Source organism: Telmatherina bonti, assembly GCF_933228915.1.
Source record: "Telmatherina bonti genome assembly, chromosome: 17".
Taxonomy (NCBI): Eukaryota; Metazoa; Chordata; class Actinopteri; order Atheriniformes; family Telmatherinidae; genus Telmatherina; species Telmatherina bonti.
The window spans coordinates 15974725-15990412 of record NC_136615.1 but is presented as its reverse complement, the minus strand read 5'-3'; the positions used below and the strand labels follow the sequence as shown (position 1 = coordinate 15990412).

Below are 15688 nucleotides of genomic sequence, written 5' to 3'. Positions count from 1 at the left end.
AAGAGAAACATACGGGCAACAGGACTGGAAATGAATAGGAGCACGGGGCAAAAATACCCTTGAAAGTTCCAAAAAATGCCAGTGATATAAAAGATAAAAGGACGTAAAATGCCCTCATTAATAGCTCTCATTATTTTAGTGAATTAACTCAGACATCCTTGTTGGGCCAGTAAAGGTAAGAGAAAAGAGTCCATGGCAAGGGGACTTTTTTCAGTCAGTGAGAGAATTAACATAATAAATGCATGAATTAAAGCAGTTTTAAAATATTGAAAAATAATTAAAGTCACTGAAGCAAGCTAGAAACACGGCAAAATATTCAACCTTTGCTCCTAGTAGCTCTACTGTAATTTCAGGCATAAAAATGTAGATTTGATGTCGCCCTTCATGTCTAAAATAACTCCTGGTTTTAATATAAACAACAAAGATTGCCACTTAAGTCACAGTGAGTGTGTTAATGTACCTTATTGCTCTCGAAAGCCCCCACAGAAGCTCTATTAATTACTTGTATGCAAATTTCTGCTAAAAGTCCAACTTAGTGAGTTTTTATGGATGCAAAGTGCTGACAGGGGGAAACTCAAGAACTGGTTTACAACAACATAATTTGAGGCTCAAAGACACCAGCTACTCACTTGAATGAAAAGAGCTTGTGAAGAGGATGAGTCAGAAATCTGTTGCTTGGTTACATTACTTTGGCATGATAGAAGGACGAGAGGAAGGTACTGCAAAACTTTTATAAATATAAAAAACCATTGTGAAATAAATGATGATTACAGGAGTTTTACAGCCAACTATCAGTAGTGTTTTTTTAACTGGTTTTTTTCTTCTGTTTTTTATGTGGATATTCCCTACAGAGTTAGTTAATTAGTTTTCAGCTATTTTTTGTTTTCCTTGCTGAAACAGCTTCTTGCTGTGACCAACTTCAGCGCTGAGCAAAACATCCATCCACCCATTTTCTTAACTGTTTGTTCCAACTAAGGATAGCGAGAAGCTGGAGCCTATCCCAGCAATCACTGGGCAAGAGCCAGGGTACGCCCTGGACAGGTAACCAGTCCATCGCAGGGCACCAAAAAATAAATTATTAATAATAATAATAATTGACGGACAGCACTGCAGGACTCGATTGTTGCTCAAAACAGTTGCTTTTTATATTAAGCGATGCAGTGATCCTGGAGTCAAGTCATACAGGAATACTGTTTTATTGTTAAATGAGTGCCTCAATAAAGCCTCATGTTTCATTTCCTTCGGTAAATGATTTTAAAACATCGGCATACTTTAGAAAAAAATGACAGTGAAAACATGTTGATGTCAGAGAGAATCACATCTACTCTGTTTACACATCAGGAAAAAGGAGTTATTTTCAGATGTGTAAACAGTGCACCAGCTTCCATTTGGTTGCTGCTTGTTTAAATTGTCGTGTTTGAGCACAGAGCATATTTGCTGCTCTGCATGACCTTCACACTGTATGCTATAATTTCCCAAAGCTCTCCACATTGCAATAATTATGTGAGGACAAACACATGGATGAATGGTTGAACAAATGCACAGAGCAGCATGCATAAACAGCAACATTCGGTAGCACGAATACCAAGCAATGTAGAATACCTCAAATGCACAACCAGTTCTGAGAGACAAGTGAAGACAATGTAAGTAATGCTTACTGTATACAATCGTTCCTCCTATTCCTTCGTTACTTTTCAAACAAATCTTACATTTATTTCTTATGAGCGGCAATTAAACGAGTCGCTTTAAAAAGATCCGCAGTTCCTCTGCGAGTAGTGCTGTAAACCACTCAGCTGTTTTATTTAAACACGTTTTGCAGCAGCACTCACTATAAAAGTTTCTGTTTTAGTGCAAATGCATCCAACAAATGAAAAGTGAGTTTTTGCTGTGACATAACAACGAATGAGGTTTAACATACCTGCAGCTGACAAGACTTATTTCTACCATACATTTCTCTCTTTTTTGGCACGTTTTACGCCGCATAAGGAAGATTCTCTGCCTGTGGGAAAGATGAAGGACATGTAGTATACTTAAGCTGCATGTATTTGACTGGTGTGAGGCTAGGATGTGAGAGATGAAAGAGAGCACTGACAAAAACCAAATCTGACTTTACCCAGTTCAGAGTGTCCAGCCTGCCATGGTGAAACAACAGCCTCCGTTGCTTCACAGATGGAGGACGGAGATGTGACAAAGTGACGGAGCACCCGACAGATGAAGGAATGACAAACTCACATACAGGCTGGAGGATGATTTATTGTAGGGCCCATCGCTGAGTGATGCAATAAAGGTTCACTGCTTGAAACCCATTATGATGGCGGGGACTGCATTTGTCCCTCCATTAAATCTCTAATCCTGCATCCTACACCTAACAAGTTACGACAGCTTGGAATTTTTCCACTCAGTGACTTTTCTTTCCATTCACATCTCCCGTGCACATGTCTGATTGGCTGTTGCTTTATGATGCAGTATGTCTGTTGTTACAAAAATAACTATATTCAGTTTCTGCTCCTCGCAGTCTGTATTCTTTTAAGCAGACTGAGGACAAAGTAGCATCTAAAGAGAGACGAAGTGCCGAAGGAGCATGGATGACATAGCTTAAAGGTGAGAGAGTGACAGGAAGGATAGAGGCGAGGTAAGAAGGGGACAAACAAAGGGAACAAACGAGCAGAAAAACAAGTGGAGGCAGAGATGGAGCGAGCGCAGTACAGCGCTGTAAGCTCTGTTGTTGCATCCAAGCATTATGACACATCCCTACAGTATATACTGCACTGCCTGTCTGCATGCTCACTGCAGATTTTCATTAACCTTGCGGCACTGAGTATTAGTGCTTCTAACCTGGGCCGTACCGTTTCAACCTCACGCGACTTGCAGCTCTGCGAGACAATAAGAAAATACCACGGCGACAACACAAGGGAGCAGTGACAAATATATTGCTCAAGAATGTAGTTTGTGATGTCTTTGAATCCTTAAGTGCAAACCAAAGTTTGCAAAGCTTGAAAAATGTTTACTGAAGTGTAAATAATGCTTTTGTTTTTCAAATGCCACATTATGCAACAAAAGTAGCACAAAAATGTTTAAGCATGAAGTGAAATAATGAAGACAAGATGCAATAACCACTATAAAACTCAGATAAAATGTTTTTTTTAAATGTTTACTGATGGGGCAAGCGAAGAACTGGACTGGTGGCCCATTTACAGTGCAAACCTGTTCCCCAAAATGTAGCGATGATTTGGGAAATAGTTTTGCTTTCCTGTTGCCAGTGATATAATAGTGCATATGCACCATAAAGAATTTAAGCTCAGGCTCTGCTCAGACGCCATAACAGTTTGCTTTATAAACAGCATGGATAAGCAAGCAGAGGACATTGGCTGCAACATGAGGACATATCGCTGCCAAGAAGAGAAGCTAGCTCATCAAAAACTGTGTCATTATGCTCTTGTACTTATATCTTAACTAAATATTTAAAAGAAGACAGAACAAGCGCCTAAGCCATATTAACTTCAATGTATCCATCAGCCTAAATGTTTTAGATGTAATATGGAATCTGTCGGCCAGCGTAATGAAATCATTGCCAGGAGAAGGAGACACTGGAGCTCAGTTAAGAAGTCTGAGTCAGGAAGGGCAGTGACTCAGTTGTGGGTAATGACGTATCAGTCTTTGTTTTGTCCAGAGGGATAAAACCTTGTGATATTTACATATGATCCACTGGAGTCATCTCCAACAAACACCATCAAAATCGTAAGAACGGGGTTCAGTTTGTCTCTAATTTACTTTCCTCAAAACTGCAGAAGCAGACGTAATTTAGAGCAAGAAACTAAAATTATGCAATAAATGTGTATTTGCTCACTATGTATTTATTTATATTTCCTATATATAGGAATCAGTTATTGTTGGTTTTTTTAAAATTAAAATTTAAGAAAAAAACTACATTTGATTTTAGAGTTTCAATAGATTCAATCTGACATCAGCAAATATCGGCATCTTTTTAATTAAGTTTGGCACAATTATTTCCATCCAAAGGTTCTTCAAGGTTGTGACTGTACAGCTGGAAAAAAGTTTTTTTTTTTATTATTTTTGTTAGCTTTTATGCATTTACGCACCTCCTCCCACTGATGAATGTATCTGATGAGTCGGGACAATCTTAACAGACGCAGAAGACTGAGGATCTTGGTGAAGCGGACGATTCGCAGAGCACGAGCTGTTTTATATACCTCCGAGTCAAAGCCTTTCTCCACTATTAGAAAGATATAATCCACTGGAATGGAGGAGAGGAAGTCCACAACGAACCAACTCTTCAGGTAATTCATCTTGATGACCTTTGGATCGAGGATGATCTCAGAGCTCTCCTCGTTGACAATCCCCGTTCTGAAGTTCATGACCAGGTCCACCAGGAAGATGGTGTCCGAGGCCACATTGAAGACCAGCCAGGTTGTGGTAGTCTGCTCTGAGAAGAAGGTTATTCCCACAGGAATGATGATTAGATTCCCCATCATCATGATGAGCATTATCAAGTCCCAATAGAACCTGCAAAGCAACACAGAAAAGTCAGAAAGGGAAGGGCGATAACATGCTGCCACTTAATGACGGATAAAGACAAACAGTTCAGAAACGGGACGATAAAAAGCAGCTGTACAAAGAAAGAATGCAGGATTTATCTCCTGGGGTGCATGAATGTAGCTAAACCACAATGATTCCAGCTGCAGAAATTCTCCCACTTGTATGGCATGTAAAACTAAATGTCCTAATAACTAACGATCAGCAGAAAAAGTTGTGCAAAGGCTTCGACACAGCAGACAACTTGACAACACAAACGTCTTGGACTTAAGTTGTTATGATTACTATGATTCAAGGACACCATGATATCAACTGCTACCACTTACTGTATGTTTTCAAGGCCTTCTAGACTGAGCCCCTTTCATCCTTCACAGCTGTGTTAATATCCCTGCCCTCTGCCTTGCCACAAACGGAGACAGAAGTGATTCATCAGCTCCACGCTCTTTTCACCAGGCGTCCCGGGCCTCAGTAAAGGCCACGCAACCACAAATGAAAATAGATGCTTTCAGGAATCCTATCTCATTCTAAAAACTCTCCACTGACGCCATCCCTGCTGCCTCAGCCCTGCCTTGCTAGCCATACATTGATGTTACTGAAGGTGGAAATGGACTTGCTGGCCGCTTGGCAGGCTGCCTGTCTGGTGGAAGACCGGCCACACGGTAATGGATCTGTGTGAATATATTAAGCTGAGGCCTTGGCTTTATAAATAACTACAGATCATGTGTCCGATAATTGTCCTCACTCCAGCTAAACAGCGGTCTTAAAGGTGGCTAATAAAACCCACTGAGGGTGTTTTTACACCAGCAGGAATGGAAATGTGGAGTGCACACACAAGCACCATGTTCAGATTCTTGTCTCCCGTTCAGCGGACATGTTGGGATAAAGTGCATGCAGCATGAGTTGTTTTTCTTTTCTTTTCTTTTTTTTTATTAGTATCTATATTTCAATGTTCAATAAGAAGCTGCTGTGATGTAATCCACTATGATTCATCTTTCGAGTTGCTTAAGACAGAAGAGAACAATTCATATCTAGAGAGACGGAGAACTAAAATACAGATGAAATTGTGAGTGTAAAGATATTCTGTGCCAATTATTAAAAACCGAGAGCTGTGTTAGAACAAAATGACTTCAAGTACAAACATCTGCATAAGACTAGTAATGGAAATTTTGGATGTTTTATACTCGAAATTCCACATTTATAACATATTCTTTTTCTGTTGTTACTCCTGTAGGTAGTACTTATACTATATGTGACCTCTAAAAGTCCCACTTAGATGATGAATACGATGTAGTTTTTCTCCTCCTGAATTAAAAAGTATGGCTGAGCAGACATCTAATATTACAGATAAGAGAGAAGATAGTTGCATCCTTGTAAAACATTTTTAAAAATTCTCATTTTTGAGAAACACGTCCAGAAATCTGAATGTTCAGTGACATTTATTAATGTAAGAGTCTATGTTAAGCAAGTTCCAGTCAAAGACCTGTGTTCACCACTGTGTTCATATCATTTTACTGCACTGTACTAAGCTCCTACTGTGACGGTCTCACTCTCAGAATGTGCATTGCTCCAGTTAAATCAGTAGCAGTGCACACAACTGTACCTGCACCTCAAACAGTAGCAGTGCATTCAGCCCCTGCTTCACATTCAACACATCGTACAGTAGGTCCGACGTTCCCTTCCACATCCATCTATTCCTCAGCAGTAAACTGTGCCGCACTGGCCATGCAGTCACATCCAGATGAGCTGTGCACTCCTCTAATCATTTTTCATCCCGAGCTTCAATTTATGAACTCACCCTGAACACCCAAACAAGCTACTGTTCTCATTGATTTAAGTAGAGAGACTGTAGCCAAACAGACTCTGCAGCAGGACTGCAGACGCTGCATTTGTCCCTCTGCCAAATGAATACACCATGTATGAATGAAAATAAAATGGCTATGTAGTGTTAACCCAGTAGATCTTTTTAAAAATTCAAACTTATAGAAGTTAAAGACGAGATCCAGCTAAAATGGGATGAGGGAATGAAAGGAAACAGAAGAGCGGCTCTAACTATCAATTCAAGGCAGAACAATTGCTAGCGGGACAAATCGTGCTCCAAACCAAGCCAGCACATTTCTTCTTGTAGGTTTCCTCTTTACAACAGGCAATTCATCATAATCAGTGCCAGACCAATCCTGCCAAGCAACAGAGGGAACCCCACATGATGCTACTTATCACAGCCCGGCCCAATCCAGTCTCCCTTGTAACAAGTACACTGACCACAGTGTAAGGCGTTACATGTAATATACACATGTACAATAACAAAAGCAGGGAATGTCAAAGTCATCTACAAATATGCAGCTAGATTGAGTTAATTATTATATGTGCAAAACTAAACATAATAAACTTATCTCGATTTATTTTGTCAAATCATGTGAACTACTTTGAGCTGGCCTTGCTGGACTTTTAATTTATCTTTGTGAACATAGTTCTACAAGGGATACTAGCAGCATCTTAAACTTCTCTGAACTTTCAAACAAACTGCAGAACAAGTAAATGCTTACAAAGGGCGATTTTTAAAGAATATTTTAACGAAAATATTAGCACAAAGGCATAATCATTAAAAAAATTTAAAAAAAGAAAATCTACTTCTGTTTTTCTGACAAAAAAAAAGAACCATTCAACTCTCCAAACATCTAACCAAAGATATCTTCTTACCATAAACAGAGGCGTACTGAGGCTACGCATGAGGTCGCTCTAAAAATCTATAAATAATAAATATTACTAACCTGCCATTAAACTTTAAGCAGCCACTGTGTACAATGAATATGTTAGATATTAAGTTTCAAACACTCACACAAAGCAGAATAAAGCCTGGTTGAATACTGGTGTCATTCATGTGCTGTACTTACGTAAGAGTGTTCATGAGAGGAGCACACGTCTTTTTAGCTCATGTAATTTTTTTTCTTTCATGCTTATGACATAACACACAAAAGTCAGTGTGCCCATAAATGTTTGATATATTTATTTATCAGCTAAGTGCTCTGTAAGAAGACCTTGGAAATCTGGAATGTAGTCTTAGCCATCCACCACTTTTAATCCAGGAAGTAATCTCAATGACATGGTGATGTTGTGTCTTTACACTGACAAGAGGAAAATACCTTCTAAAAAAAAAAAAAAAATCATCCTTTGGAAAATGTCATGGCGAGATAACCAGAGGAAACCTTACTGGTCTGCCTTGAGGAAACATTTTCTGATAATGCAGAAATAATAACAAAAAAAAAAGCCGAGTCAGCTGGAGCAGGCACATGTATGTTCTTGTTATGGAGCCCCCCCCCCCCCCCCCCCCCCCCCCCAACTCAGCTAAATGCTTCCAATGAAAGGGCAAACACAACCCACTCAACCAGTATGTTTCGGGAAACTACAAAACAAGGCAAAAGGTGTAAATTTCACTTCGTGGCTGTGGTCCTGCCCTTCGGCCATCTTATAAGGAATAAATCTTCTTACATAATTGTTTTAGGAGTCCGCTAAGCTCATTGACTGTTATGCTAATCCTTGCCCACCATCAGTGTACATCTGTATGTGCACATGTGCATATGCATAAAGCTGTTCTTGCGTGTGTGTGTGAAGCCTGGATGTCCTAGTTAGTGTCATTTTTGTGTAATTACATAAAAAAAAGAACAAACGAAAACAAATGTCCCCATGGACTTTCAGTATTGTTGCCTACAAAGTCTGTGAGTGTTGTACCATAATCAATATAAACTTATCTGTTGATCAATAACAGCTAGTCAAAGCTAAAGAGTCATGAAAGCTACTGGAAGCTGTAACGTTCAATGAACCTTTCAGTGAAAATGCTCTGAAATCAGCAGCACAGCACGCGTTCACAGGCATGCTCCAAGTTCATAACTAAGGACCGGACTTGTATTCAGTACCATGGACAGCTCCATGGTGGCTGCAGAAGGGCCTTTTGGGGTGACTGTTCCCATTAAGACAAGCCAAATCATACTGGTGAGTACAACTGGGCCTGATGAGATCCACATTTGGTCTGGTGGTAACCTGTGAACACGTAGCCTGTATGGAACCAGTCCTACTAGTAAAACAATCTCATTTGTTTACCATTTAAAAGGTGGTCAGTTTGTCCAAACTCAAACTGACAGGTCTGATTTGTTACACAGGTTAGTAACAGTGAGCAGTGGGGTGTGTGTTTCAGCAGGCAGTCTTAAAAATGTACTTTTTACTATAGATCTACATTTTCCGGGGAGAGAATTGGCTGATGTCTGGGAGCATGACAAGCCAAAGACAACCTGAATACCAACCATTACGTAGCAATAAGTTGATCCAAAGACATGAAGTGTAGCATGACTCATCTGCACCTTCTCTGAAACCAACACGTTCCAGCACATTTCCTTATCAAAGCAGCTTTAAAAAATATATCTCTATGAATTAGTCCCCTCAAGTAAGTCAATAATTAGCTTTAAAGATCAGTTTATAGGCCAATTGTTCATTTAAGAAAAAAACAAAAAAACGCCATTTTCCTTATCTCCCCCCCCCCCCCCCCCCCCCCCCCCCCCCCCCCCCCCCGCATGATTTTTACCGCATACTGTGCATTTTCCCACACGGGCCCACCGTCTCACCACCGCCTACAATGAAATGTTTACTACCGTGATGGTGCAATGGCATTGTCACGTTGTGCCCAGGTACCGTCGCCCCTGCACGAGCACAATATGTCGCAATGAGGACCTGACACGGTGCCGTTAGGCTGGCACAAACAGAAAGCCTTTTGCTTGTGTGTGTGTTTCCAAATCATGACATTCACCAGATTTTTTTCCCAAGGACATTCCACTCATATACCTACAGCCTTAACGCGTCAATATGTTTGTATTTCATTGTTTTTTGTTTTTTATATATAAAATGCCGCAATGAAACGCTCGCCTGAACAGTGAAGCCATCCAGCCAGTGAAAAACCCGGATCGTCTAAATGCAGAGGTAGACTACCATATGCTTTGGGGCAAGCTGGGAGTGTGTGATGTGTTTGAAAGTGTAGGCTATAGCTTGCAGACCCTAGGGTGACGGGAGGGGTGTATAAAAAAAAGGGAGGGGTGAGCAGGTGTCAATTCCAGCCCTTACCTAAAATCGCTATATGGGTGAATGATCCAGTATCCGGCCGTCTGGACTCTTTCTTGTTCTTTCTCCACGGCTTTCTGACTGCCGAACATACGCAAGGAGAACTTATTGACTCCGGGCTGCATCATGGCCCCAAATTGCCTCTGCATAAAACCATATTGCCTGGATGCCCCTTCCAGATCGTCAAAACCGACCATGGCCTCTTCTCGCTCCCCCTTGAAGCCCACTGAGTTGCCATGGTCCTTCATGTTCTGGCTCCCCGTGTTATTTTTCTGTATCGAGTCTTGCCTCTGAAAAACATTATTCCCATCCGCCTTCTCCTCCTTGTTGCTGGAGAACGAATTAGATTTGTCTTCCATGGTGCTCTTAGTCTTTTTTCCCCCTGTTTTTCTTAGAGACAAAAGCGTTTCCGTCTCCTGCTCGCGAGAGCTGCGCGCAAAACTGGAGAGGACCCGCCGTGAGCTCTCTTGTTTCTTTAGATGTCCTTCAAACTGTTCAGCTCCTCTGGCTTGAATGCGAGTGCTGCAAACTGAGACAGAGTGCACGAGAGACCGGTGGATCAGGTTTCTTGGGTTACCGCCATCTACCGACGGCCCCGGCTTCTACAGTGCACAGCCTCATCCCACTTCGCACGGCACTGCGGTTTAACTGGCACATGCTCCTGCACCTTATTTACATAATGTCGATGTAGTCTGTGATCCCCCTCCTCTTCCCCCGTCCTCCTCATCTGTCATCGGGTTCACTAATAGCCTGGGCGAGCCAATAGAAGTAGATGTAATTTATAGGAAAGTTAATGAAGCCCGTCTTTATTTAAATCCACTCATACAGCACGTGTGCTCCCTGTGGCTCGACTGGTAGCAGGTTTGTTTCCCGTTAAAGACTTATAATGGGAACCAAGATGGTGAAACAGATGGGGGAAAAGTTGGTTCGGCCATATTTTGTGCTAATGGTGATATGGGAAAACTAGCAGAGCATCTTGTGGAAGTCACACTTCTTAAGGCGTTGGAGATATGGCACAGCATCCAGTTTAACTGTGCTGAATGTATACTCTGTCTGCACTTTGCTTTAATTGCGAGTTTTTGACGCCTTGTTTGAAAAGAGTCTTGGGATTTTTTTACCAGATGTTGAGTTGCAACGTGCATTTATCATTTAATTAACTCGTTGCTTTAATTCATATATTTGGTTATTACTTTTATGAATTCATAAAAGGGGAAAGAGTGGGGGAAAGAAAGAAAAATAGGATAAAACACGTGCATTTGAGGACGAGACGTTATTGCAGCATGCATGCAAACAGGCTCTGTATGGAATCCACTTCTCAAGTCTGACAAGACCTCGTCTTGTTATCACACCCCAATTACCAATTAATCATTGGAAAATGTACTTTCATATTAGATTCAAGATTGAAACCATAAGTTCCGAACATATAAAATCTATCTTTTAATACAAATGATTTATGAGGCGGATGATGGATCCAGAGGGGCGATGAGCACAAAGGGCAGCTTGCTGCGTGATGGCATCTCTGCAGTGCAACAGGTCGCGCAGCCCCATTTGCAAAGGACAAGCAGTACATCACCGCTTTGACACATAATTTTTTGCATAAGACCACGTCGTGCCCTCTACAGGGAAAGTCCACTGTCTACTGCCACCTCCGTGTCACACATTTACAGCTCAAAAAGAAACGAGGTGCTTAATATTCCCATAGGCTCCACTTGTCCTGGATATTCATTAATCATTCACATATTTGACATAAAAAACTTAAAATGACTGCAATACCTGAGTCTTTGATAAATCTATATTGTATTGCTTCTTTATTTTACTCTCTCTAATTTCATTGTTTCATACAATGGGATGAAAATTAAGTATCCCACAAGCTTTCATTCTGTACATTAAATTATATATTTGTGAATTTGTGTGTTAAATGACATTAACATCCTAAAAATGCACAGTTGGTATTTTATTAAGCTGATTCCAGTATTTATAATACCCCACATAGGCTCAGGATACTGATGAAACCCTGGTATTCCCTTACAGATTTTAACATGGAAGCATTACTCCTCCAACAGTTGGAGGTTGTGATGACTTGGACTCGTTTTGCTGCCATGAGACCGGGGCACCTTGCACACATTGAGCTGAACATGATTTAGTCTGTATAGCAAAGTATGTGGAGTCAAATGTGAGGCCATCTGTTCAACAGCTAAAGCTTTGCCTAAATTAGCTCATGCAACAGGACAGCAATCCCGAGGACAGAGCGTCCTCAGACTCCCAGTTCTCCTTTCATTTCTTTAATATAATTCAAGAAAAATTCTTCAAACTGGCTTTATTCATGTGGTATTTTAGGTGAGTTAGTATTTAGTGTTTTTAAAGTACCTTTTTTGTATTTTGATGATATTGTATTTTGAACCTTTATTAATTTTTTTTTTCTAAAACTCTTAGTCCAATTCAGTTTCATGGGGAAGCTGGACCGTATCCAAGAAATTAGCAAGCAAGGGTCTTGGTACATCCTGGACAGGTAGCCAGTCCATAATTGTACTTTGAAACTACAGTTTTATCATAGAAATATAGCATATTTTATGTTTAAAATATAGGATATAGTATCTGCATCATCCCTCTTATAATTTGCTTTCATATTTTCCTGTATAAAATGTTGGTTTTTTGTGCAACATATTAATTTCAGTTATCAAAATTATAGGTCTATAATACAATATTGATTTGATTTGTTAACTGTATAATGATATTTAGCGTATCCTCAGTGTCTGAAAAGCGAAGCCAACTCTCCACTTCCATCTAGTGTTAAAAACTTTGGTAAATATTACTTTGATAGATTTACAGTTTCAGCTGCTATGTTTAAAATATTATTTAAAAGCATAATTGTTGCTTCTGATTATGGTCCTTTTCAATGTAAGAGATCAAGTAAACTATTAATCAGAGCAAGGCAACCTTGTTTTAAGTAAGTCACTATCATGGGCATGTGTAGTTTCTGAGTGGTTTCAGTCAGGTTTATAGTAGTTTAATCTGTTTTCAAACAATTGTAAAATGCACAACTTTAAACTAAACACGAGTGTTAGTGATGGCAACATAAACTACTTTAATCCTTAAATAACAGTAATTTCTTTTAGATCAGTGCTATTTCATTATTTCCTCTTTGATTGCTGCAGCACAGATTTTCACAGGTTTTTAGTTAAAATGAATACATTTTAAATATAGAAAATCGATATAGAATTTTCTGTAAAATATTAACTATACTAATAGCAATAGATAAAAGATCGTATAATATTATTATGATTATTATGATGATGATGATGATGATGATTATTATTATTATTATTATTATTATTATTATTAATAATAATAATAATAATAATTAATTAATTAATTAATATTAATTATTAATAATAATAATAATAATAATAATAATAATAATAATAATAATTCATTTTTTTCCTTTTTATTTGGAGGATTGTCTTTGATAAAAAATCATATTTTACCATTTATAATAACTTTTATTAAATTTAGGCTATAATAAAAATGACAAGATAAACGCTATTGTCTGTCAGAGCTATTGCTGCGTCTGTTTTTTTCCAAGTTGTGGCATAACACTGAACCTGCACCGTCAGTGTTTCATGGCCACATTAAACCACAGCTGGCAGCATACATCACTACAGAGGGCATTAGCTTAGATATTTTGCATGTTTCGGATGCGGATTATGATGTAATGATCCAAATGTTATCGTAACTTAAACAGACATCCCTTAATTTTTCTCTTTTTCTTTTTTCCTCTCCCTCAGCTGGTTTGGGTGAAGTTGGATTAGTTGGCATGCCAACTGTTTCCCCTACACAAAGCTTGTGTAACTTCAGTTAATGGGGCTGGGAGGGGTATAGGGGAAGAAAAATGTTGCATAATATTTATAGCGCAAAGTAATGCTGATATTAAACAAAAGTACAAATGCCAGATTTCATCTGTCAGATAATATTTTATACATAGAATAAACACCAAGAAAAATTCTTCATTTCTTCTTCCTTTTTCAGTCTTGGCAAAATCATGAAAATATGCTTAGGATTGACAGCATGATGCAATTCACTGACCAGAAGTTTCCTTTATATTTTTTCACAATAATTGTAAAACATACAGAAAATATACTTGGATCCTAAATCAGAAATTTATAAGCTGCTTGAACATTTACATAAACATTCCAACATGCTTTGCATATGTTGCATTTCAACTTTCACATTTAAGATAATCCTAGTGGGATTTGATGCCACTTTATGGAATAATCCAGAATTTACAGAAAACGTTGGACCTAATGTCTCACTCTGCAAAATATGTTCCAGTTTGTTCCGATGGTCTTAGTTGCTTTTCTGAAATTGCACTGTGTGTCTAAGATTATATCCAGTCATCTTTGTTTACCATCAATATCTCATCTGGACATTAAACATTGCATTTCGTTGCACTGGCAGCCATTGCTTACACCACAAATAGCATCAGCCATGTACATGATGGCTGTTACAATCCCCCCTTGGACCCTTTTGGAGACAGTACACCTTAAAACCTACTTACCTCAATGAGGATATTCTTTAAGCTAAAACTATTATTTAACTGTATTCATTGTATCTGAATTAATATGTTTAGGACATTTTGTAAGACTGAAATCACTCCTTCCAATAACACAGAAACATCTGATAGATCCAACTCAATGATCAACAAATCACATTATAAAAATCGTCCAGTTCCTGAGCCAAACATGAATGCTGACTCACTTGTCCTCTTTAGACTCTTGTCCCATGGCTGACTACTTTAATTAAACCATGATTGGGGTTGGGAAGATGGTAGTGTTGTAATAGGATTGCTGGCTTTGGTCCGTCTCCAGCTGAGTCTTTCATGGTATCATGAACCTGTGGGATAAGGCAGCAGCATTGGAGAGGACCCAGCTGAGGCCAGAGTTCCCTTAATCAGGAAACAGACTTGGAAAAACAAAGAGAATTATCAATCAACATATGATTAAATCATTTTAAGTTGATTTAATCATGATATGCAATCCAGTTAGAGGATTGTGCAAATTCATACTGTCATCTGTAGATATATTGGTTTATATTGGAATATATAGTCAGGAAAAACATCTGTTGAGAAGATTATTTCATATACTTAACACACTATGATCTGCAGCAGTTTGGGTAAAGAGGAGTAAGATGTGTCAGTCTAATAAACAAACCAGGCTCATGTTGGTGGGGTTAATGTGGCAGTTGGCATTACCATACCATAACTACTGCAGAGCCCCGTAGCTGAACTGTTTTTTAACCTTTTACAGATTACACAGCTAAAATGTACAGCTGTGCTTACCCTTTGAGCTGATGTCAAGAATTAATTGTTATCTGCTGATTATCAGCACCAATGAAAAAAAGAGATTCCATGGCTCTTTAAGCTAATGAGATCTTCTGGCACCGTCCTTTTAGTGACTTCAGAGGCAGAGAAATATTTAAAGGCAGCATGGTAAGTTTCACAACCACACTTTAAGGAGATGCCGTTATTTTCTGCTTTTACATTTTTGCATTTTACTTGGTTGAGTTAAAGGTCAATTGTTTTGTCAGTTAAAGTGTTCAGTCTGCTTTTCTCTAAATCATATGTGCACTTTTTAATATCTCCATCTGTCCAAAAGAAAAAAGAAAAAAACAGTCCAAAACTACAAAATCTGAACAAACTGTTTGAAGATGTGAAATCACCAAATTTCTCTTTTAAAATTGGTTATTTTTATTAAATATTTTGAACAAAACATAACATATTAGGATGCACAATACAGGACAAATTTCAGCTGCGGTCCTATGATAAGAGGCAACATCATATGATCAATCTCAACTGCTAATTATGACCTCTGTTAGTTGAAAGTTTAAATGTTTTGTCAGACTGTTCATTTATGTTGATGTCTTTCATGGAGTGGATTTTTTTTTAACACATATCAAGGGTACTTAGCTAAAATAAGATACACATTTTATACATGGTGAAATGTTTTGCCAAAATTAGTACATTCTGTTTTATTTA

At 38.8% G+C, this 15688-nt stretch overlaps 1 protein-coding gene across 1 annotated transcript in view; it reads right to left on the bottom strand.

Moving 5' to 3' along the window:
- The window catches only part of hcn1 (hyperpolarization activated cyclic nucleotide-gated potassium channel 1), a gene marked incomplete at both ends in the record, with an annotated part of 65135 nt that extends 55119 nt beyond the window's left edge, over window positions 1-10016 (bottom strand). The window contains 2 exons of the mRNA XM_079256902.1: window positions 4101-4524; window positions 9661-10016. Coding sequence (XP_079113028.1) covers window positions 4101-4524; window positions 9661-10016 — 780 coding nt within the window. The remainder of the gene's footprint in view (window positions 1-4100; window positions 4525-9660) is intronic.
- Between the last annotated feature and the right edge of the window lie 5672 nt (window positions 10017-15688).